At 42.0% G+C, this 25,888-nt stretch overlaps 1 protein-coding gene across 1 annotated transcript; it reads left to right on the forward strand.

Moving 5' to 3' along the window:
* Positions 1-1,969: 1,969 nt before the first annotated feature.
* LOC132123235 (forkhead box protein N1-like) lies at positions 1,970-24,019 on the forward strand. The gene is made up of 10 exons (XM_059533807.1): positions 1,970-2,092; positions 17,345-17,494; positions 18,072-18,389; positions 18,651-18,752; positions 19,517-19,635; positions 20,010-20,106; positions 20,625-20,832; positions 22,716-23,180; positions 23,257-23,513; positions 23,565-24,019. Exons 2-9 carry the CDS (start codon positions 17,363-17,365, stop codon positions 23,445-23,447), a joined length of 1,632 nt encoding a protein of 543 aa, XP_059389790.1. The 5' UTR covers positions 1,970-2,092; positions 17,345-17,362; the 3' UTR covers positions 23,448-23,513; positions 23,565-24,019.
* The last annotated feature ends 1,869 nt before the right edge of the window (positions 24,020-25,888 follow it).

Raw genomic sequence — 25,888 nt, forward strand, 5'->3', positions numbered from 1 at the left:
CAAATTTAAAGGTAAAACATACTAGTAGCTTAAGCTGTTCTCACCAAAGAAGATAAGTATAATGATAACTATAACAATACTGTTCTAATAATTCTATGAAATTTTGTGAACTCCACAGCATATCTGACGATAATGACACAGAGAAAAGATAGCATTAGAATCACTTTCAGAACAGCTTTTTCCCAGCTGATTAATGATAAAAAGATTGACAGCCAATCAGAATTAACCCAAATTTAAAGAGATCAAGCATTTAAAGTGGCAGGTTGCATAACAGGGAGTGTTTCTAAAAAAAAAAAAAAACAAAAAAAAAAAAAGAAAGTTATTAGCCACTGGTGTCAGAGCTAATCATTTCGTTTTCATTCTTTGTGTGAACAGGCCTTTAGAGCTGTGAATCTTTTTTCAGTTCCTGTTCTTTAAACCTGCAAAATGCATTTTTTCACAAGAATTACATTGACTGCTGCACTTTAAGAGATTTGACCTCATTTGCATGTCTCAAGCAAAAGGTCAGCTCAGGTATGCTCATAATACATACATTATTTTATGGCCATTATTAAGTTGTGAATTCCCAACTTCACAAATCCAGGCACTGAAAATATATATTTTTTTTAGAATTAAAATTTTGAACTAATTTGTCATCTTGCTGTCACCCTCAACAAAACTGCAGAATATTTTAGTCATGAAAACACAATATTTAAGTACGTTTGATATATCTGATCATGTTTTTCTAAGAAACAGATTAAGCAGCAGATAACCAGCAGTCAAATATGTAAACCTCCAGATTTACTGTCTTTCAATCATTAAAGATGAACATTTTGTTGCTCCTTAAATACTTATTGATTTTCAGCACACTATTGGAATAAATAGTAAACATTTTTTTGTGTTGACTTTGCATGAGTTTAGATGCCAAACCAGGGAGCAGTAAAAGACTAGAAGAAATATTTCTGTCAAGTGTGCTTTGTCTTGCCATGTCCTGGTGCCAAACTATTCGCCATGATCAGTTACACAGCACAGGGCTTAAGGCATGTTATTTCAAGGATTACTTTGGAGAGCACACAGAAACAAGACTAATCAAAGAGGGATAACTTGAAATATAATATAGCAATTTATTGTTTTGAATATGTACTGCTGAAACATGCCATGGATTTAGAGCAACATATTAAAGGAATTCTGCATTTCTGCATGACATATAAAGTAACAAGACATCACACATATTTATTAAATTCAATTAACATTTTTATTTGTGTAGTGCTATCTATCTGTATTATTTTTTCTTAAATAGGAACAATGTATTTTATAATATTATGTGATATTAAACTGCTAGATTCAGCCAAAAATATAATAATATATATAATAATATATAATAATTATACTGGAGAAAGTTGGGTGTAGGATTTACTTTGAAATTACTTTCATTTTATGCTTTATTCATACATAACAATTAAAATAAACAGCAAGGAATATTTAATTAAGCGTGAAATTTTGAAGTAGAAAGGCTTGATTAGTATTTTTTTAATCTAAAACAAAGCACATAGCAAATAGAAATTAATTAAATATATTATTAAACATTCAAGTAACACAATTAAAATTTTTTAAGCAAAGTTATCTGAGGGGAAAAAAACAAGCATAATAACAATTTCTACATTCTGTCATTCTGTCCCATTCACTAGTTCTTATTGCCTTACATGAATAAAACCCAGAGCAGCAGCGTAACATAAGCACTTTAGTGAGTGATTCCCTTTCAGCATCACTATTTTTTGCTTCTCTCCACCCCAACCATCTCCCATTCACATTAGAATATGATTTTAATACAGCAGCTGAGAAGGGCCATGATTCTGCCTCCCACGTTCACAGTAGGAGGGTAGGGGAGGAATTCACCTGTATTGACATTCATTTTTCCCTCCCTCCCTCCCTCTTGCTCTCTCTATGGATATCTGTCTCACTTGTTTTTCTTGTCAGCAGTCAGTAACTATAAAAGCAGAGTGGCAACTCAGAGAGTGATATTTGAGGAGATCTGCAGCTGGTTTGCAGGTGTCTTTGTGGACTCTGGCTGTCTTAGATTTACAACCTGGGCCTGGAAGCACCACACACAGCGGTAAGTGCACTTTACAGAATCATAATTTTCCTTTATTCAATACATACTAGGATCAACATTGTGGTAAGGTTTGATTGACAGCAAAATAACATTCTGGAAGAGTTAGAGCTGAGCTGTGAAGTCCAAAAGCAATGTTGTACACACATGTAAACATCTGTGGGATGCTTTTCACTTACACACATACTGTTGTACCTAGGCACCAATAAATAAGGAATCAACAAATGTCCCTCAGGGTTCTTATTACAGTTTTTTTCGATTGCTAAATGACAGTGAGCACAACTGGAGCTACATGTGCAAAACTCTAACTACAGCCTGCACTAGCAACAGTCACCTGAGCTAAACAGTTCACATCACCTGCAAAACTAATTCCAAGCAACAAAACTCTCACAAACACTTCACACAACCCTCACTGAGATAACACACACTGTCACTCAGAACACACTGAGAGGAAAAACACTAGCATCAAACACCAATACAGAAAATACTCACTTTTCATCTTTACAGTTTGAACAATTTCAGTGACTTCATACAAAGTCATATTTTCTTCAAAGAAAAGAGGGACATTCTTTCACATGATTTATTTACATTTTTAGAACATAACAATTCTTTAAGGTAAATAAAAATTTGCAGTTTGTTTCAATAGTCTGTAGTAATTTACGGAATTACAGTAATGAGAAAAAAAGGTAGAAACTAAAAGTGCATACTGTAATTCGAAGAAATAATTGAGGGGGCTAATTCCGAAATTGCAATCAGCAGTGTTTGAAATCTCTTCTGTTTTGAATGTGTGCTTCACAGTTTTGACAGCAGTGTGTTAGCATTTGAACAAAGTGCTGTAAATCCACAGTGTTGTGCAGGTTGTGGTTAAAGTCGTGGGATAAGTGTGTAGAGTTTTGTAGAGTGCTGCTGTGCAGGCTGTAGTTAGAGTTTTGCACATGTAGCTCCAGTTGTGCTCACTGTCATTTAGCAATCGAAAAAAACTGTAAGTTTGTCTCCACCTGGATGAAATCTCTGCCTAAGTTCATCTATAGAAAACAGAAGAGAGGGATAAAGGAGAGAGAGAGAGAGAGTGAGAGAGAGGGAGAGAGAGAGAGAGAGAGAGAGAGAGAAAGAGTGGGCAAGGAGAGGCAGGTGCAGTCAGATTCTATCGGTATGGTCGTCTCCCTCTGGGGTCTGAAGTTCGGCAGAGTGCCCATTCTTTCCGGAATATGATTATGGATGAGTCTGATATAACTTTTAAAATATGTTCTCATTACCTCTGAGAGAGGCTTCCAGCTGCTAGTGACCAAAGTGTATGTATCTGCGTGCACGTGTGTGTGTGTGTGTGTTTGTATGGGAAAACCTGTTGCAGCAGGTCTATCCCCTGTGGGTGTGTGGCTCCCACAGGTTGGCTAGGGGCCAAGTGGACTGAGCCTTTTACAAATTCCCACTTGCAAATCTCAGATCTGAGATTTATTTTTACAAGGCACAAGGTATTAGATGAATGCAATTCATTGTTTAACGAGTATTGTTACAAATATATGATCAGCGATATGGTAGCTGCTATCTAAAACCGTTGCCATACATTGAGTATTAGCTGAGCATTTCTTATTATTGATGTCATCAAAATAATGATGATGGTTTCATATCTGTCTATTGTATTTGAAGTCTTGCAGTCATTAAATCATTGTATAAATATGAAACCTATATGTGCAGATATGTCACAAGGTGACGATCTTTAGGGGCGGAACCAAAATTCGGGAAGTTTGGTTCCGCCCGGAAGTGTTTCCGCCCGGACCGGAAAAACAGAACACCGGAACTTCCGGTAGCGCCGTAAGAAGGAAAATCAGGGAATTCGATGCACCTGTGCCTAGTTAGGGACAGCGGTTGGTGATTGGAGGATACGCTGGACAAGGCAGTACTTAAGGCCAAGTTATTTCACAGTCTGGGAAGCTCTCTTTGGTGTGTGTGAAGCACTGGGTTGTGCCCGTCTTGGTACGCTGCTGGTAGCTGTCTAACTCTCTCTCTCCCTCAGGCTGGAATTGTATGATTGTGAAGACATCGCGAACCTTAAAGGTTGAGAAGTGAACAGATTATACGGCGAACTGAGACGACGTGAAAAAGGGGATTGGAAGTGGCATTGATGTGAGTACTAAGAGCCAGTCGAAAGTGCCCTGTATATTGACCTGGCGTTGTGTAGATCTCTCCAGGAGGAGGAGGGTGGCCCTACCCCTAATATAGTGTGGTGGGAGAGCCGAAGGAATACTTATTGAAGTAGTCGCAACGACGACATCACTAGCTAGGCCGCATATTCCATCGCCAGATCCGAACCAAGCGAAGTGAAGGAAGACGGGTGTCCTTTCCGTACACTGAGTGTGGTGGGTGAGTCTTCGTGCTGTGAAAACCTATAATTTTGACGTGGTGTTGTATATTGCTGTGGGCTGCTGTGTATTGCCGTGTGTCCTGTCAGATAAACCCCCGCCTTCACGCACTTCGGCGTGGGAGGACAAGGAGATTGCTGGTCCTAGCCTAGTTCAGTACAGTATATGTTGTGAGCGTGCTTCAGATCTCCGGAGATAGCACGGTACGCTGTGTCCAGCCCAGAGGTGAAAGCCATCCAAAGCAGAGTAACTGTGTTTTGTGTCCAAGTTGATACCTGTGGAGAGGAAAGGAAAGAGAGTGAGTAACACAAGGAGAAACAGAGGAAACCTGTACTTACAGTACGCTGTGTTCAGCCCAGAGGTGAGAGCCATTCAAAGCAAACTAACGGTGCTATTGTGCCCAAGTTGATATCTGTGGAGAGAAAAGGAGAGAGAGGTGAATAACACGAGGAGGAATAGAGCGAACCCTGTACTTACAGTACGCTGGGTCCAGCCCAGAGGTGAGAGCCATTCAAAGCAAACTAACTGTGCTATTGTGCCCAAGTTGATACCTGTGGAGGGAAAAGGAGAGAGAGAGTGAATAACACGAGGAGGAATAGAGCGAACCCTGTACTTACAGTACGCTGTGTCCAGCCCAGAGGTGAGAGCCATTCAAAGCAAACTAACTGTGCTATTGTGCCCAAGTTGATACCTGTGGAGAGAAAAGGAGAGAGAGAGTGAATAACACGAGGAGGAATAGAGCGAACCCTGTACTTACAGTACGCTGTGTCCAGCCCAGAGGTGAGAGCCATTCAAAGCAAACTAACTGTGCTATTGTGCCCAAGTTGATACCTGTGGAGAGAAAAGGAGAGAGAGAGTGAATAACACGAGGAGGAATAGAGTGAACCCTGTACTTACAGTACGCTGTGTCCAGCCCAGAGGTGAGAGCCATTCAAAGCAAACTAACTGTGCTATTGTGCCCAAGTTGATACCTGTGGAGAGAAAAGGAGAGAGAGAGTGAATAACACGAGGAGGAATAGAGCGAACCCTGTACTTACAGTACGCTGTGTCCAGCCCAGAGGTGAGAGCCATTCAAAGCAAACTAACTGTGCTATTGTGCCCAAGTTGATACCTGTGGAGAGAAAAGGAGAGAGAGAGTGAATAACACGAGGAGGAATAGAGCGAACCCTGTACTTACAGTACGCTGTGTCCAGCCCAGAGGTGAGAGCCATTCAAAGCAAACTAACTGTGCTATTGTGCCCAAGTTGATACCTGTGGAGAGAAAAGGAGAGAGAGTGGGTAACACGAGGAGAGACTGAGGAAACCTGTACTTACGCCGCTGCCTGTGGAGAAAGAGAAAGCGAGTGAGCACCCAAGGAACGAACTGTGTGAACCAGTACTTACTGTGAGCTGTAATCAGCGAAGAGGTGAGAGCAAAACCAAGCTGAACTAACTGTGCCTGTGTGTCCCAGCCGCTGCCTGTGGAGAAAGAGAAAGCGAGTGAGCACCCAAGGAACGAACTGCGTGAACCAGTACTTACTGTGAGCTGTAATCAGCGAAGAGGTGAGAGCAAAACCAAGCTGAACTAACTGTGCCTGTGTGTCCCAGCCGTTGCCTGTGGAGAAAGAGAAAGAGCGTGAGCACCCAAGGAACGAACTGGGTGAATCAGTACTTACTGCGAGCTGTAATCAGCGAAGAGCCGTTGCCTGTGGAGGAAGAGAAAGAGAGTGGGCACCTCGAGAACGAACTGTGTGAACCAGTACTTACCGTGAGCTGTATTCAGCGAAGAGGAGGAAGAAGGAGGGCGCTACGGATACCTAAGACTCAGGCCGGGGCCCGAGCCCCACGCCCCGGATCCCCGTGGCCCCCTTGCTCCCTGACCTCTTCCCGGCCATAGCCCATCTGGAGGGCCGAGTCAGAGTTTAGTTTTAATTGCCCTTTCCCTATTCCCCAACCTATTTTTAAATATTTAAATAAAGATTGTTTTATCACTTACTTGTTCTCGTGTTGTTTGGCCATTGGGTCGGGTTTGGGGACCTCCTCGAGGTGGAAGTTGAGAAGGGGTGTGGCTTAGTTAAAGCATAGCCAGCCCCTGGGTGTGACAGATTTGGCGTAGTCGGCAGGATTTCCACCTCGAGTTGAGTAACCAAGGTCGTCCAATGACCGACAACGCGGGGCTTTCAGCCCAACCCCGTGCCATGCCCGTTTTTATGGGGAGCCCCTGGATTCAAAAATATGGGGGGACAGAATCCGAGGTACGATTGTCTGAATGGAAGGCTCAACTAGAGTACTTGGCCGACCTACAGGGCCTTAGTGCAGCCCAGCGGCTTCAATTTGTGTTAAACTCCCTGGATGGAGAAGCGCGGCGAGAGGTGCATGCCGCCCCCGAAGCCGTTAGAGCCAACGCCCAAACCGTGTTCCAGTTCCTCACTGAACAGTATGGTGACCACACCCCCGTAGCTGTCCTTCGCTCCCAGTTCTTCAATTGTAAGCAGGGCCCCCGCCAACCGATTAGAGCTTTCGCCCTGAGGTTGCGAGAGCAATTCGCCCGACTACAGACCCGTCGGGACCACGGGTTGGGAGATGGAGAGACTCTATTGCGGGACCAGTTTCTTCTGGGGTTGAAGGAGGGTCCGGTGAGACAGAGCCTACGTATCCAGTTTCGAAGGGACCCGGGTCTTACGTTCGAAGATCTGAAGAAAGAGGCACTGGCCCTGGAAGGTGATGAGACTGAGGTGAGTGGTTCCCCAGTGTGTGCGGTTGTCAGTGAAGTAGCACCAGCACAACCCGGAGGCCCTGACTGGAAGCAAGCACTGAAGGCTGAACTTTTGAAAGATGTCCGCGATCAGATGTCTGAACTGTCTAAAGCCCTCGTAGGAGAATTGCGCCAAGGACGGGCGCGGGAGGAATCACGGCCGGCGCCCCGAGACCGAGTGTACTCAGAGGGAGGCCGAGAGCCGTTCAGGCGCCCGAACCACTTTAACCGGCCCCGTTTCGAATGGGACGAGCAAGGGCGACCCATCTGCAACCGCTGTGGCAAACCAGGTCACTATAGCCGCCAGTGTGGGCCCCGCAGGGCGTCAGAAGGGGGTTTTTAGGTCGGCCGGCCACTGTGGGTCGTGTGGCCGGGACCCCTCGAGAAGACCCTGGAAGAGGATATGGCTCTAGGAGCCAGATGATTGGGCGTAGCCCCGTGGCGAAGGTGAGAGTGTGCGGCAAGGAGATTCAATGCCTGGTAGACACAGGCTCCCAAGTGACGTTGTTTGCTGAGAGTTTATCCGAAGAAGTGTTTGGGAAACAAGGGGCACCAGGGGCGGAGGCCCCCTGGCTTACTCTGAAGGGCGCAAACGGCCTCGACATCCCATATATTGGCTACCGATTGACGGACCTAGAGGTTCACGGAGTGATGGTCCCCCAGAAAGGTGTGATTATCGTGCAAGACCATTGTCTGGGTGCACATCGAGCCCTGTTGGGCATGAATGTCCTCGCTGATTGCTGGGAAGAGCTATTTCGGGCTAGGCCCGTATCGAAGATACCACCTGCAGAGAGGCCCAAGTGGGAGTGTGTGGTAGCTGACTGTCGAAGGGTGCAAATGAGCCGAGTCCGCAGGGAACAGGAAGAGGTAGGAAGAGTGATGTGTCGTTTTGCTTTGTCTGTCCCCGCAAAAAGTGAGGCTGTTGTGTGGGCGCGAGTACCGCCCCGAAGAGCGGGCCCAGAAGAGTGGGTGCTGGTGGAGCCCCATGTGGATTGTCCACAAGTGGAAGTGGCACGAGGACTATCGACGGTCCGGCGGGGGAGAGTCCCCGTGAGGATACGGAATGTACATCCATACGCGGTGCAACTACATCGGCACCAACGATTAGCCCGTCTGACAACGGTTACATCCCACCAAGTAAGGGAAGAGAGGGATATTAGTTTTCGTCAGGTGTGCCCCACTGTCATCGAGGTGGCCCTGACACAAGTAGACACCCCATGGGGTGGTATGGAGAGGAGTGTGCCGAGCCACCTGGCGGGTGAGTCGTTACAAGGGGAGGATTTAGAGCAGGCACAGACACAGAAGTTACAGGCCCTCCTTCGGAGATGGCAGCATGTGTTTGCCACCCACGATGAAGACTACGGATGCACCCAGGTGGTACAACATCATATACCTACCGGGGATGCAGGGCCCAGCCGGGAGAGGTATCGCCCAATTCCGCCCACTTTGTATACCGAGGTACGTACACTCCTGCAAGGCATGCTGAAGCAAGGAGTTGTTAGGGAAAGCAGCAGCCCGTGGGCGGCCCCCATAGTGCTGGTGCAAAAGAAGACGGGGGCTTGGAGATTCTGCGTGGACTACCGTAAGCTGAACCTCGTGACTAAGAAAGACGCTTTCCCTTTGCCACGGATCGAAGATTCGCTTGCCAGCCTCACGCAGTCGGCATGGTACTCTACCCTAGATTTGGCCAGTGGCTACTGGCAGGTGCAGGTGGCCGAAGCAGACCGGGAGAAGACTGCCTTTACAACCCCGTTTGGACTATTTGAATGGGACCGGATGCCTTTCGGGCTCTGTAACGCTCCGGCCACCTTCCAGCGGCTGATGCAGCGGTGCTTGGGAGGTCAGTTAATGGAGTCAGTATTAGTTTACCTGGATGATGTGATTGTCTATTCCCCAGATTTTGATTCACACCTGAGGCACCTCGAGGAAGTTTTTCGGGCCATGGAGAAGTACGGATTGAAACTACAGCCCAATAAGTGTCACTTACTACGGAGAGAAGTCAACTTTCTGGGCCACGTGGTCAGTGCGGCTGGAGTGTCCGTAGATCCTGGAAAGGTATCGGCCGTGAAGGACTGGAAGGCCCCGAGGACAGTGAGGCAAGTGCGATCCTTTTTAGGATTTGTGGGATACTATAGGCGTTTCATAAAGGACTTTTCAAAAATTGCTAAACCCCTTAATCAGTTGCTGGTTGGCACAGGTCGTAACCGGGGCCGGGGGTCGCCCAACGTAGACTGGGATGCAAATTGTGAGTCGGCGTTCCAGACATTGAAGCAGGAGCTGCTACAGGCCCCTATCTTGGCATACGCAGATTTCACAAAACCATTCCTTTTGTATACAGATGCCAGCAATCTCGGGCTGGGAGCGGTGTTGGCTCAACGGCAGGACGGAGTTGAGAGGGTCATCGCGTACGCCAGCCGGAGCCTCCACCCAGCCGAGAGGAACGATGCGAACTATAGTTCTTTCAAATTGGAGCTGCTGGCGTTGAAGTGGGCCCTAAGTGAGAAATTTAAAGACTACCTCTGGGGTGCCAAGGTGACGATCATTACAGACAATAGCCCATTAGTACACTTGCAGACGGCGAAGCTGGGAGCCGTGGAGCAGCGGTGGGTGGCCCAACTGGCCAACTTTGACTATCAACTACAGTACCGACCAGGGCGTGAACACACGAACGCGGACGTCCTCTCAAGGCTGCCCGAAGCGGAAAGCCCCGGAGGGGCCAGCCCGGAGGAGGGCTATATGGTAGGAGCAGTAGAGGCACCAGGCAGCAGACAAGAGGCCGTGCCTGAGAACTGGGGATGGGATCCCCGTCGGTGGAGGGAGAGACAGGCCAGGGATCAAGATGTGCGGCTGGTAAGAGAATGGCTGGAACAGGGCCGACGGCTGACGCCAGCGGAGAGGTTAGCCCAGACGGATACTGGGAGGAGGCTGCTGGGGCAATGGGACAGGCTGGAGCTGAGAGATGGCGTTTTGTGCAGAAGGGTCAGTGACCCGAAGTTGGGCGAAGAAGTACGCCAGATCGTGGTACCCGCAGATGAGGTAACGGCTTTAGTTTCGGCGTACCACAACCAGTTGGGGCATCAGGGACAGGAGAGGACCGTGTCCCTGCTTAGGAGATTCTTCTTTTGGCCCGGGCTAGAGGCATCGGTGCACGCCCTAATTCAAGCTTGCCCGAGATGCATATTGTTTAAGTCCAGACGGGAGGTCCGAGCGCCAATGGTACCCATCCATGCGAAGGCCCCCCTTCATATCATGGCTATGGACTTCTTGACACTGGGCCGACCACGAGATCGCTACCAGAACATCTTGGTAATAACGGATTTGTTCACAAAGTACGCTTGGGCTATCCCCACCCTCGACCAGACTGCAACCACCACCGCTACAGTTTTATGGCGGGCCGTCTTCCAGACGTTCGGATGCCCGGAGTTTCTGCACTCCGATCAAGGAGCCAACTTTGAGTCCAGGGTAATTAGAGAACTATGCCAGTTGTACGGTTGCACGAAAACTCACACCACTTCGTATCATCCTCAGGGGAACGGCGGCTGTGAGAGATTCAATCAGACCCTATTGGGGCTGCTGGGGACCTTGGACCAACAACGGCAGGACGATTGGGTGAGTGCCTTGCCAAACCTCCTACAGGCCTATAACAACAGTATACATAGTACTACGGGTTACGCTCCCACTTACCTGATGTTTGGCAGACACATACGAATGCCTACTGACCTGGTCCTAGGAGTGATAGCCGACCAAGAGGAAGCAAGTGTAACGGAGTGGGTGGGGCGCCATCACCAGCGCTTGCATTTCGCCTACGAGCAGGTGTCGAAAAGGATACAGACGGCAGGAGAGAAAAGTAAGCGGTTGTATGATCGGACTGCTAGAGAAGCCCCTCTACTGCCAGGAGAGAGGGTGTTGGTGAGAGATAATCGGCGGCAGGGGAAGGGGAAACTGAGTGACCGTTGGGAGGCCACCCCTTATGTAGTCTGCCGGCAGCAGAGGCCGGGGCAGCCGGTCTATACCATCCGGCCAGAAGGGAAGTCAGGCCCCGACCGTGTGGTGCACCGGAACATGATTCGCCCATGCCCTAACTACCCTGAAGCCGTGGAAGAAGTCCCCACGGAACCTGTACCAGCGGCCCCCTGGATTGAAGGTTGGGCTGTGGTACCAGGGAGACCCGTGGTGGCACCACCCCCGATCGCCCCGAGAGAACCAGAAGCAGCCCCTGAACAAGCTGAGCCCGATTCACCAGTGAGACGATCCCAGCGAGAGAACCGAGGCCGACCCCCTGCCCGCTATGGGGAGTGGACAGCCCGAGGACGTTCTAGGGACTAGAACGGATTGGCGGGGGAGGATGTCACAAGGTGACGATCTTTAGGGGCGGAACCAAAATTCGGGAAGTTTGGTTCCGCCCGGAAGTGTTTCCGCCCAACATATACTGTACTGAACTAGGCTAGGACCAGCAATCTCCTTGTCCTCCCACGCCGAAGTGCGTGAAGGCGGGGGTTTATCTGACAGGACACACGGCAATACACAGCAGCCCACAGCAATATACAACACCACGTCAAAATTATAGGTTTTCACAGCACGAAGACTCACCCACCACACTCAGTGTACGGAAAGGACACCCGTCTTCCTTCACTTCGCTTGGTTCGGATCTGGCGATGGAATATGCGGCCTAGCTAGTGATGTCGTCGTTGCGACTACTTCAATAAGTATTCCTTCGGCTCTCCGGAGATAGCACGGTACGCTGTGTCCAGCCCAGAGGTGAAAGCCATCCAAAGCAGAGTAACTGTGTTTTGTGTCCAAGTTGATACCTGTGGAGAGGAAAGGAAAGAGAGTGAGTAACACAAGGAGAAACAGAGGAAACCTGTACTTACAGTACGCTGTGTTCAGCCCAGAGGTGAGAGCCATTCAAAGCAAACTAACGGTGCTATTGTGCCCAAGTTGATATCTGTGGAGAGAAAAGGAGAGAGAGGTGAATAACACGAGGAGGAATAGAGCGAACCCTGTACTTACAGTACGCTGGGTCCAGCCCAGAGGTGAGAGCCATTCAAAGCAAACTAACTGTGCTATTGTGCCCAAGTTGATACCTGTGGAGGGAAAAGGAGAGAGAGAGTGAATAACACGAGGAGGAATAGAGCGAACCCTGTACTTACAGTACGCTGTGTCCAGCCCAGAGGTGAGAGCCATTCAAAGCAAACTAACTGTGCTATTGTGCCCAAGTTGATACCTGTGGAGAGAAAAGGAGAGAGAGAGTGAATAACACGAGGAGGAATAGAGCGAACCCTGTACTTACAGTACGCTGTGTCCAGCCCAGAGGTGAGAGCCATTCAAAGCAAACTAACTGTGCTATTGTGCCCAAGTTGATACCTGTGGAGAGAAAAGGAGAGAGAGAGTGAATAACACGAGGAGGAATAGAGTGAACCCTGTACTTACAGTACGCTGTGTCCAGCCCAGAGGTGAGAGCCATTCAAAGCAAACTAACTGTGCTATTGTGCCCAAGTTGATACCTGTGGAGAGAAAAGGAGAGAGAGAGTGAATAACACGAGGAGGAATAGAGCGAACCCTGTACTTACAGTACGCTGTGTCCAGCCCAGAGGTGAGAGCCATTCAAAGCAAACTAACTGTGCTATTGTGCCCAAGTTGATACCTGTGGAGAGAAAAGGAGAGAGAGAGTGAATAACACGAGGAGGAATAGAGCGAACCCTGTACTTACAGTACGCTGTGTCCAGCCCAGAGGTGAGAGCCATTCAAAGCAAACTAACTGTGCTATTGTGCCCAAGTTGATACCTGTGGAGAGAAAAGGAGAGAGAGTGGGTAACACGAGGAGAGACTGAGGAAACCTGTACTTACGCCGCTGCCTGTGGAGAAAGAGAAAGCGAGTGAGCACCCAAGGAACGAACTGTGTGAACCAGTACTTACTGTGAGCTGTAATCAGCGAAGAGGTGAGAGCAAAACCAAGCTGAACTAACTGTGCCTGTGTGTCCCAGCCGCTGCCTGTGGAGAAAGAGAAAGCGAGTGAGCACCCAAGGAACGAACTGCGTGAACCAGTACTTACTGTGAGCTGTAATCAGCGAAGAGGTGAGAGCAAAACCAAGCTGAACTAACTGTGCCTGTGTGTCCCAGCCGTTGCCTGTGGAGAAAGAGAAAGAGCGTGAGCACCCAAGGAACGAACTGGGTGAATCAGTACTTACTGCGAGCTGTAATCAGCGAAGAGCCGTTGCCTGTGGAGGAAGAGAAAGAGAGTGGGCACCTCGAGAACGAACTGTGTGAACCAGTACTTACCGTGAGCTGTATTCAGCGAAGAGGAGGAAGAAGGAGGGCGCTACGGATACCTAAGACTCAGGCCGGGGCCCGAGCCCCACGCCCCGGATCCCCGTGGCCCCCTTGCTCCCTGACCTCTTCCCGGCCATAGCCCATCTGGAGGGCCGAGTCAGAGTTTAGTTTTAATTGCCCTTTCCCTATTCCCCAACCTATTTTTAAATATTTAAATAAAGATTGTTTTATCACTTACTTGTTCTCGTGTTGTTTGGCCATTGGGTCGGGTTTGGGGACCTCCTCGAGGTGGAAGTTGAGAAGGGGTGTGGCTTAGTTAAAGCATAGCCAGCCCCTGGGTGTGACAGATACATAATATATGATTAATGATAATGTTGTATTTATTGCCAACATTTTGTTCATATTTAATGCTAGTATTTCTCTTTAATATAAATATAATTCAAGTAGTATTTATAATTAATGTTTTATTTATATTTATTAGGAAATGCTGTGAAACTATCAAACTACAAATATTGCAGATTTGAATATATTACAGTTTTTTTCGATTGCTAAAGGACAGTGAGCACAACTGGAGCTACATGTGCAAAACTCTAACTACAGTCTGCACTAGCAACAGTCACCTGAGCTAAACAGTTCACATCACCTGCAGTTTGGCTGCTCTGAGTCTGTTTTGAGCCGTGTGTTAAGAGTTGTGTTGCTTGGAATGAGTTTTGCAGGTGATGTGAACTGTTTAGCTCAGGTGACTGTTGCTAGCGCAGACTGTAGTTAGAGTTTTGCACATGTAGCTCCAGATGTGCTCACTGTCGTTTAGCAATCAAAAAAAACTGTAATTGCGCTAGTGTACATTACAGTACAAATGAAAAACAGCAGCATCAACATTCCACTGAATTTCTCAGGGAAAGATTATGAAAGATTATTCACTTTTGGATGAAATGAAGATTCTACGATTTGACTACAGTTGACAGTTGGGGGAGTAGGAAGTACTACATCTAAGATTGTTTTTTTTTTCAACCTCAGTGTTTCTATTGTAATGCAGTGAAAATGCTGTTAAAGACATACGGGAATAAATCCTACCAATTTCTTGATGGATGACGGTGTAAAGGAAGATGCACAGTCCATTTGAAATGCCACTCAAGTGTGGTAAGAGTGGTTTTAGTGCAGGGGTGGGGCTGTATGGACATGCACGACCAGATCAAAGTGAGATAAATGTGATCAAACTGAGAGAGGAAGGAGTCTTGAAATGAAGTACTTTTAGAATTATACCTGTTTCAGCACTTTTATTCTTACTCACTCCAAAGGATCACACACACACACACACACACACACACACACACACACACACACACACACACACACACACACACACACACACACACACACACACACACACACACACACACACACACACACACACTCAAACACAAAAACACATTTAATTATTTTTTTTATCGTGTATTAGAGGATTATATAGCATGGCTTACTGACCTCATTCAGCATTCAGATCTTTGCTTGAATTTTCTGTAAAGATGATTCCCTAAAAAAAATCTTCTCAGTGTGTCAAATGAAATAAATGTCAGTTAAAATGCATTCTGATCAATCAATATAAGTACTTGGAGTACTTGGTTAGTCCAAAAGTAGTAGTAAGCTCTTTATGCAGAATGACCAGAGTTCAAGTTCCATGCAGGAATAAATTAATTTATCCTTTTTTAATGAATCAAGTTGTAATCCCAGTGGACATATTACAATTGTTTTTGATTGCTAAACGACAGTGAGCACAACTGGAGCTACATGTGCAAAACTCTAACTACAGTCTGCACTAGCAACAGTCACCTGAGCTAAACAGTTCACATCACCTGCAAAACTCATTCCAAGCAACACAACTCTTAACACACGGCTCAAAACAGGCTCAGTGCAGCCAAACACTACACACAACCCTCACTGAGATAACACACACTGTCACTCAGAACACACTGAGAGGAAAAACACTAGCATCAAACACCAATACAGAAAATACTCACTTTTCATCTTTACAGTTTGAACAATTTCAGTGACTTCATACAAAGTCATATTTTCTTCAAAGAAAAGAGGGACATTCTTTCACATGATTTATTTACATTTTTAGAACATAACAATTCTTTAAGGTAAATAAAAATTTGCAGTTTGCTTCAATAGTCTGTAGTAATTTACAGAATTACAGTAATGAGAAAAAAAGGTAGAAACTAAAAGTACATACTGTAATTCAAAGAAATAATTGAGGGGCTAATTCTGAAATTGCAATCAGCAGTGTTTGAAATCTCTTCTGTTTTGAATGTGTGCTTCACAGTTTTGACAGCAGTGTGTTAGCATTTGAACAAAGTGCTGTAAATCCACAGTGTTGTGCAGGTTGTGGTTAAAGTCGTGGGATAAGTGTATAGAGTTTTGAAAACTGTGTTCAAGCAATGAAAAACGAACTAGAGTTTGGTCCACATGAACTGCTGCTGTGCAGGCTGTAGTTAGAGTTTTGCACATGTAACTCCAGTTGTGCTCACTGTCATTTAGCAATCGAAAAAAACTGTAACAGAAATGGGATCTTATTTGGTTCCATTTTAAGTTAGACTTGATTAAATTGACCTCAAAGCAGTGATTAACTGGACTACACTGATATTATCTGTATATTACCACAGTGATAAATGAGCACTGCTACAATATTGCAATAATATCAATTATGAGCCAAGACTGTGAATGCAGTAAATATCCATTCAGAAAAAGAGAGCCGTGTACTGTACATGATATTTTTTTATAAATACATAGTTTATAATTTTCAGTTATTTAATTATTTACAAGACCGGAAAAAAATAGATATACTTTGAAATTCTATATAGCATAAAATCTGGTTATCCTGCCTCAATTGCTTTCCCAAGTCTCTTTTAAACACGTACACATGCACCCCATAACCTTTTTGCGTACTCGGCTGTTTTCTCTCAAAAGTAGAAATGGCTTGTATCTCGACCATAACATGTCTAAGGATCAGTTTAAAAGTCATAGTGATGGACCATAAAGACCAGTTCAATTTCCACTCCAATACTGAATTACACTCTATGTTTCAGAAGGAAAAAAACTCTCCCATCTCCATTTCATGTCACTAACACACTTCTGCTTTTCCTTCATGGTTTGTTGGTGATTTTAATGAGTTTTTGGCCCAAACAGCACAGTCTGCTGACAGTAAATGAGAGCTGCCTGAATTTCCAGGAATAGGCTACTGGATACTTGTGTGGCCTAATGTTATACCTGTTTATGAACAGATAGCAGCCAGGGCAATGAAATACAACAAATCGGGCCTCTTTCACTGCAGTAGGGAACATAGACCAGCGCTGTTGTAGAAAATGCATAGAAAGGGATTTTCATTACACAGTTATGGCACGTAAAACTGTAGGTTTGCCCTAAGGCTGAATAGCTAGGGAGACAGATTGTTTGGAGACACGGAAAGTGCCTTTATGACATAATGTTTTGGGAAAAAATAACTTAAGGTTGCTTGTTACTATAATAAATAATATGCATATATTCACAATGAGATGATTTTGCATTATGCAGAGGTCATAGGACAAGATGTGCACAATGTAAATATATTTTCCTATACATTAGGTTGTGAAATGTACTTAAAAACAGGACCATGTGTGCTCCAAATTTAGTAAGGGTCAAGCCGACAAGCATGACAGCATTCCTCTGTGATATATATGTTAAGCTGTAAGACCACAGATGCTGACACTTTAGTGTGTAAATGTCTGAGCGTAGCCAAAATCGCTGTCTTTTTACATGTTTTTCTTACTGTATCCTAAGGGGCCATATTTGCACATTATAGTATATCTGTTTGGGCTATTTATCAAACTATCTACCTTTTCTGGTGTTTTGAAGAGGCAGGTTGTAGGGACGATGTCCTCTGAGCCCCAGGGCCTGTCTTTGCCATCTGTAAGCAGCAGCAACAGCTCACCAATTCCTTCTCCGGGTGAACTACAATCCTTTGACCATCTAGGGTCACTCTACTTTCAGATGCCAGAATCACAGGTATTCATTAGATTTTTTTAAGTATTACTTTGTTTTGTACCTAGTTTTAAAAATCCTGTTTACAGAACTGTCAACCAGTCTAGATAGATAGATAAATGCTGTTCTGTTGCCACTTTTTTAAAACTGCTGCTCACCAGCTGCTCTGATTACGACACAGTGTCATAATTATTAGCGTTTATTGAAGGCATGAACTCCAGCACAAGGCTCTATTCAAGGACACCAGACCCTGGGGCAGAAACTAAAGTTTTTCACCCTGCCTTTTCATGAAAGCCTTTTGATTTAATATTAATTAATTATGGCCCCCAGGGAAGGCTGTATGTCACATTAAATGGTTTTATAGGCTCTTTAGGAGATCAAAGATCTTTACGTGCCACTGCATTTCCTCTTGGAAATCCGCTTTGTGTTAAAGAGTGCATAATTAGAAATTAAACTGTGGCTCTGCTTTACATGGAATATGTTTCATGCATATTGATACTAGAACATTTTAGGTTGTATGATTTTTTTTATTGATGACCTAATAAGCAGGTTTGATAGATATCAGATCTGTTTTTACATGATTTTGTTGTTTAATCTCTAGTGTCACCAGAGCTATGTTGGAGAAGGGTTTCCACCGTACTCCCAAAGAGAAAGCTTTCCTTACAGGCAGAAGAGTGCCGAGCACTTTCGTAGACACAGACCAGATGGAAGCCCTGTCGGACAAGAATCTGGCCTAATGGAGAACAATCACTACCATCCATACAGGCGTCAATGCAGTGAAGGGGCCATCAGTGAGGTTCAAACCTTCAGTTGTCTTAGAAGAGCTGGATTGGCTGGGAAACTCACCACGACTGATGGAATGGAGGAAGAATCTTCTTGGACTCCATTAAGCGCTGATGTGGAGACCACCAGTGTCATGGTGAGACTGAAGGAATATTTCATCAGAAATGTTAAGATTTCTTGATAGGATGAAAAAAAAATAATTCTAATGCTTTTAGAGGAATTTGCACATTGGCTCTTTTAAACTCTTGCCAGCACATTTAGGCCAGGGGCAAAATACATGGAAATGAGAAGACTTGCCAGGCAGATGTGCAAGCAGATGTCCTTATTACACTTTCTAAAGAAGCAGTAACATATGATATGATAGCATTAAGTAGATCAAGGTCTGTTCTTGGTGCAGAGAAATCAACTCTCCTACAGTGAGCCTCAGACGAGCTCTGAAGAACCTCCCGGCTACACATCAGTGAACCATCAGACATTCAGTCCCATCAGTACCCATCAGGTACACCTGATACTGACAGAGTGAAAGAATATGTGATATACTGAATATATACTAACTAGGGCTGTCAGTTGTTTAAAATTTTGTACTTAATTTATTACACACTGTGGCTATTAATGAATTGCATTAATTGCATATTAATCAAATTAAATTTGGCTGAGAAATTACCCACAAAAGTTCATTTAAAGCCATTATTGTGTTACATGAAAAAAGCATGAAATATATACTACAAAAAAAGTAGCTTTAGAAAGATTTTTTTTCATTTTACATTTTTGGGTGAACTATCCATTTAATAAGTTTTTTATTAATATGGATTTTTAAAAATATGTAAATATGAGATAATTCTTTTAATGGGCCAAAATTTTAGGGGCACACGCATTTATGGACTACATCTTTACTGCCACTTTTGATTAAATTAATGCATCCTTCCTGAATAAAAAATATTCTTAAATATGCACCCAGCACTTTTGAATGGTAGCAAATATATAAATGAATATAACTATGTGTTATATTTAGTAAGGTGAATATGACTACTATAGGTTAGCCTTGACATGTGTAAGAAAGTAGAAATTATCAAATGGTTTTGAACGCATGTTCACAATCAAAACATTGGCAGGAAGTTCTACTACATCTTTAGACTGACAAATAACAAAGACTCACTTTTGTTTAACATAGTGTAGTATGCAATGAAAGCATTTTTTAAAACTACTAATAACCACACAAATAGCATTTATTACGGCTTTTAATTATTTTTTTTCTGTCTCTAGTTATACTCTTCAAGAGCAATAGACACTATTTCTCACTATTATAACCAAAGCCTCTCATCACAAACATCTCAAGACAATTCTGTGCAGACACTCTACCCTAAACCTGTATACTCTTACAGGTAAGTATGTGCACCTCACCTTTTTATCCTGGTAAACGAAGGCATCTTTTAAAAACAGCTCATTCTCTGAAACGTGTTAGTTCTCATCTAAAACCGGTTAGTTCTAAACAGTGTCAGGGCCCAACATATTATACAACAGTTAGTTTCAGTCTAAACTATATGATCAGCGATCTGTTATGAAAATATTTAATTTCTATCATTATTCATGAGAACGTGCTGTCACTTTGGATAAAATTGCCTGCCAAATGCATAAAAATGTAAAAGCATGAAAAAAACATTGCAACTTATAACACATCCAAACAAATCAGAATTAAACCAATGCATCACTGTAGTCTTGTTTGATTGGCAGTTTCATTGTTGCATATTTTTTTCAGCATTCTCATCTTCCTGGCTCTCAGGAATAGCAAAACAGGCAGTCTACCAGTAAGTGAGATCTACAGCTTCATGACACAGCATTTCCCCTACTTTAAGGTAAACTGCACTACCGCATCTCAGAATAATTTCTACATCTAATATACACTGATCTACAGTGAACAGTTCATATCTTGGATCCTGACAGAAGTTTGTGCATGATTAATGTAACAAATACAGAATGCAAACAGAGTTATTTACCAAGAGTAATTTCCTCAGGCTTTTGGAATAGGCCTGTTGTGGCATGATCTTCATATAGCTGATAATTTGGATCATCCTCCTCTTGGCACTTGTGCTGGTAAAGGGATTTACAATGTGACATTATTTTGGCTTATCATTTGGTAAACGTAGATCCATTACGATCCAATGTTGACTTTACTGAGGGAAGGGTTGTAAGAAAGATGTTTGGGTAAAGAAATGGCTGTATTTTAGATTCGGTTCTTTCTGTGAATACCTTGCAATATTCTAGAAACCAACTACTCAGGACGCCCTAGCCGCTTAGTGACCACCTATAATAACAAGTTAGCAAACACTTTACAATGCCACAGTGAACCACTATTTCATTTATGATTTCTCAGACAGCACCTGATGGCTGGAAGAATTCTGTCCGACACAACCTCTCTTTGAACAAATGCTTTGAGAAAGTGGAGAACAAGAATGGGAACTCCTCCAGAAAGGGCTGCCTGTGGGCCCTGAACCCAGCGAAGGTACAGAAGATGCAGGAGGAACTTCACAAGTGGAGACGTAAAGATCCCCTGACTGTCAGAAGGAGCATGGCCCGACCAGGTGCGCAAAGGGATCAGCTGCCATTAGGCAAATATTGTAATATTGAAGGTCATATTTGTTGGTCAGAACATAAAAGGTGCAAAAAATGTCCAAGATGACCTAAATTCACCTTTGCGATATGATTACTGTAAATGTATTGTTAACAGTACTTATACATGCTCCTATTCTTTTATACAAAAGTTTTCGTGTTAAATGTTAAAAGTTTTACAAATCTAAATAATAATACAATTCTACAATTATTGCAATTTTAAAATAATAAAAAATTATTAAAATAAATGTATTAAAAACGTTAAATAATAAAGTCACAATTACAAAAACTGTGAAATATTATTACAAATTAAATTAACAGGTTTCTATTTCAATACATTTTAAACAGAATTTATTCCTGTGATTGGAAAGTTCATTTATCAGCAGCCATTACTCCAGTCCTCAGTGTCACATGATTTGTCCGAAATCATTTTACAGTTTTTTTCGATTGCTAAAGGACAGTGAGCACAACTGGAGCTACATGTGCAAAACTCTAACTACAGCCTGCACAGCAGCACTCTACAAAACTCTACACACTTATCCCACGATTTTAACCACAACCTGCACAACACTGTGGATTTACAGCACTTTGTTCAAATGCTAACACACTGCTGTCAAAACTGTGAAGCACACATTCAAAACAGAAGAGATTTCAAACACTGCTGATTGCAATTTCAGGATTAGCCCCTCAATTATTTCTTCGAATTACAGTATGTACTTTTAGTTTCTACCTTTTTTTCTCATTACTGTAATTCCGTAAATTACTACAGACTATTGAAACAAACTGCAAATTTTTATTTACCTTAAAGAATTGTTATGTTCTAAAAATGTAAATAAATCATGTGAAAGAATGTCCCTCTTTTCTTTGAAGAAAATATGACTTTGTATGAAGTCACTGAAATTGTTCAAACTGTAAAGATGAAAAGTGAGTATTTTCTGTATTGGTGTTTGATGCTAGTGTTTTTCCTCTCAGTGTGTTCTGAGTGACAGTGTGTGTTATCTCAGTGAGGGTTGTGTGAAGTGTTTGTGAGAGTTTTGTTGCTTGGAATTAGTTTTGCAGGTGATGTGAACTGTTTAGCTCAGGTGACTGTTGCTAGTGCAGGCTGTAGTTAGAGTTTTGCACAATTAGCTCCAGTTGTGTAAAATAATGATTTGGTGCTCAATAAACATTTCTTATGATTAAAGGGTGATGACATGGATTTTTTTATTTTTTTTATTTCAATTTGTTCCTTGAGGTTCACTTATTATGTCGGTGAAGTTTTAAACAAAACAAAACAAAACAAAACAAAACAAACCAAAAAAAAAGAAAAAAAAAAAAAAATTCTATTTGTCAATGTCTTGTTCTGGAGGCGGTGTTTATGCAAATGTTTGGCCCTTGTGACTTCACATTCCACCTCAGATCCAAACGAGCTTTTTGGAGCTTGATTAAATAAATGATTTGTTTAAAATGAGGAGGATGTTTTAAGCTATGAACATTGCAGGATGTTTTAATGATACAAAGAGCTCTTATATGCCAAAAGATCAAGGCAAATGTGATTTCTCATGTCATGACCCCTTTTATGTTGAAAACGGCTGTGCTGCATAACATTTTTGGGCAAACTGATACATTCAATTACATTTGATATATTCAGTTCAATAGAACAAAATTTATTTGAGACATAAATCTTCGTAACATTACATAACTTTTGATCAATTTAATGCACCCTTGCCAAATAAAATATGAATTTCTATAAAGAAAATCTTACTGACCCCAAACTTTTTAGATATTACACAATATTACTTGTTTATATATATATATATATTTAATGAATAAATATATGTATATTAAAAATATGTGTTTATGCTTATTGTTTTAGAGGAGCTGGAACGCCTTCTTGGGGAGAGACCTGAAAAAATGAAGTCTCTTGGAGCTCACTTCAGTCTACCAAGCAGCCATTCACATTCTCAACCTTTAAGAGTTGCTATGCATCCTGCCTACGGACACCAACCTGTCCATGATACTAGTGTTCTGCAACAGAAGTCTCTCTACAACCCTTTACCCTCTCAAACTGCCATCCCGCCTCCCCCCTACTTATCCCCAGACGCTTTATCTTTCTCATATTACCCTCCTGTCACCCATCAGCCCATTGCCGGGCATCCCTCCAGTCCCAGGACAGGCAGCATGGATTCTCCCTTACCAGCACACACCCCACCGAGCTACAGCACCGCCCTGCAGGCTGGTCACAGCGCTTCAGCGAACATGCAGGAGCTTCTGCTGGATGGAGAAATCAGTAATGATGTCGATGCATTAAATCCCAGCCTCACAGATCTACAATTACATGGTAAGATGAGTTTGCAACATTAGGCATGTTTGCAGCAGAGCTCCTTTGTTGTTCACTCCATGTTCTTTGTTTAAAGGGAATCTTTGGGAGGAGCTAAGGAATGACAGCCTCGCTCTGGATTCACTGGTAGTCATGGACAGTCCCACTCAAACAGGGGATAGCATGGGGGTCTGTGTGGGTTTAGCGGAGACTGACGGTGGGGTGCAAGGCAGCATTTCTGAGCTTTATCTCAGCGGGCTCTACACAACCCCTATTCCACTGCTATGAGAAAGAAACATGTATGTTGCATACCATGTCATCTTTGTTTTCCAAAATAGAAATAGTTTATGTTATGTTTTTGAAGGTTTAAAAATCATGATTTCTATGCTGAATGATGTGCTTGAGTTGTAAAAATGACATTGGTTTTAATGTTTTAAATACTTAAATGTAGTATGCTGTCAAATTCTACTTAACCAGTGGTCCTACACTGAAAAAAAGCCAGGGAAATTAATTACCAAGCAAGTAACAAATTGAGTTAAACATGAAATTTGGAAGTAGAATAACTAAATAGTATTTTCTTGTAAAACATACTCCAGTAATGTTTATTTTAATTTACAACTTGTATTTTTTTTTATTATTTTATTTATTTATTTTTTACAGTGTGCCAACCTTTTTGACTCCAATGATGTATTGTCTATAGGAATTGTTAAAGACACCATGACATTTCTGGATAATGATTAAGGATAAATATTTTTTACTCACAATTTCTACATAACTAGAAACATTTATATTCAACTGCCCATGAAGTTATAAGATTTCATCAATTCACAACTTTTCTAAGTCTAGATCTTACCTTTATAATTAGGCTCTTATAATTATATTAATATCTTAAAAAATATATATATATATATAATAAAATAAAATAAAATTATATATATATTAAAATAATATATATATAAGGTTATTTTAATGCTTGTTTCATCTTATTTTAAGTCATTTTGAGGTTCCCTTAAGTGTGCTGAAGCCCCTAAAATCCTTTCATTGGTATTTTTGGTAATTCCAAAAAGTATTTAATGCTCAAAATCACTTGACTGTGGTCTAAATTGTCTTAATATTATTTGCTGATATTAAACAAATATATCAATATTGTTTGCTTTTGTGCAAGTGTTATTTTTGAATGTATACAAGTATTTAGTCATTTTTAAATCAAATGGTCTGGACTTGTCATATAGTCAGTATTGACTGTTGTTTGCATTTGCTATGGCAACCACTGGGGGGTGTGGTTGCCTCTTTTTTATACTGTCTTCCCATTGCAGCACACACTGAAAAGCACTAACAAGTTAAAACAGATTTCTCGAATTGCAGGATTTTTACTATGCAAGCATAGATCACAGTTATTTTTGCTTGCCAAAATTCTTCAAATGGATCATCATTTTCGCTTTGGCAAAATCTCAAAATTAAAGTCATACTCCATCAGGTGTTTTTTTTTTTTTTTTTGAGAAATCAGTATTTTTATTCAGCAAGGACAAATTAAATTGACTTTTACATTGCTACAAAAAAAGACAAAAAAAGTATCTATCTATCTATCTATCTATCTATCTATCTATCTATCTATCTATCTATCTATCTATCTATCTAATATATATATAGTACATATATAGTACAGACCAAAAGTTGGAAATATTACTATTTTTAATGTTATTGAAAGAAGTTTCTTCTGTTCGTCAAGCCTGCATTTATTTGATCGAAAATACAGAAAAAACTGTAATATTGTGAAATATTATCACAACTTAAAATAATAGTTTTCTATTTGAATATACTGTAAAAAAATAATTTATTCCTGTGATGCAAAGCTGAATTTTCAGCATCATTACTCCAGCCTTCAGTGTCCCATGTAACATCCAGTCTATCACATGATCCTTTAGAAATCATTCTAATATTCTGATTTATTATGAGTGTTGGAAACAGTTCTGATTTGATGAATAAAAGGTTAAAAAAAAAGGTTAAAAAGAACTGCATTTATTCAAAATAAAAAAAAATTCTAATAATATATATTCTAATAATATATTTTCATTACTATCACTTTTTATCAATTTAACACATCCTTGCTGAATAAAAGTATTGATTTTATTTAAAAAGAAAGAAAAGAAAAATTACTGACCCCAAATTACTGACCAGTAGTGTATATTGTTATGACAAAATATTTATATTTTAAAAACATAGCATCTTTTTTTTTTTTTTTTACTTTTTATTCATCAAAGTATCCTAAAAAAGTATCACATGTTCTGAAAAAATATTAAGCAGCAATATTAAGAACTGTTTCCAACTTTGATAATGAATCATCATATTAGTATAATTTCTAAAGGATCATGTGATAATGATCCTAAAAATTCAGCTTTGCATCACAGAAATAAAGTATAATTTAAAGTATAATAAATTTAAAAACAATTATTTTAAATTGTAATATGTCACAATATTACATTTTTTTCATCAAATAAATGCAGGCTTGATGAGCAGAAGAAACTTCTTTCAAAAACATTAAAAATAGTAATGTTTCCAAACTTTTGGTCTGTACTGTATATATATATTAAACAGCACACCTTTTGTCAGTGTTAATGTTTCTCGAGCACATCAGCAGAACATTCAGTTTTGTCATCACAGGTATAAATTACATTTTAAAATGTATCCAAATAGAAAACACTTATTTTAAGCTGTAATAACATTTCACA

Source organism: Carassius carassius, chromosome 41 (assembly GCF_963082965.1).
Source record: "Carassius carassius chromosome 41, fCarCar2.1, whole genome shotgun sequence".
NCBI lineage: Eukaryota > Metazoa > Chordata > Actinopteri > Cypriniformes > Cyprinidae > Carassius > Carassius carassius.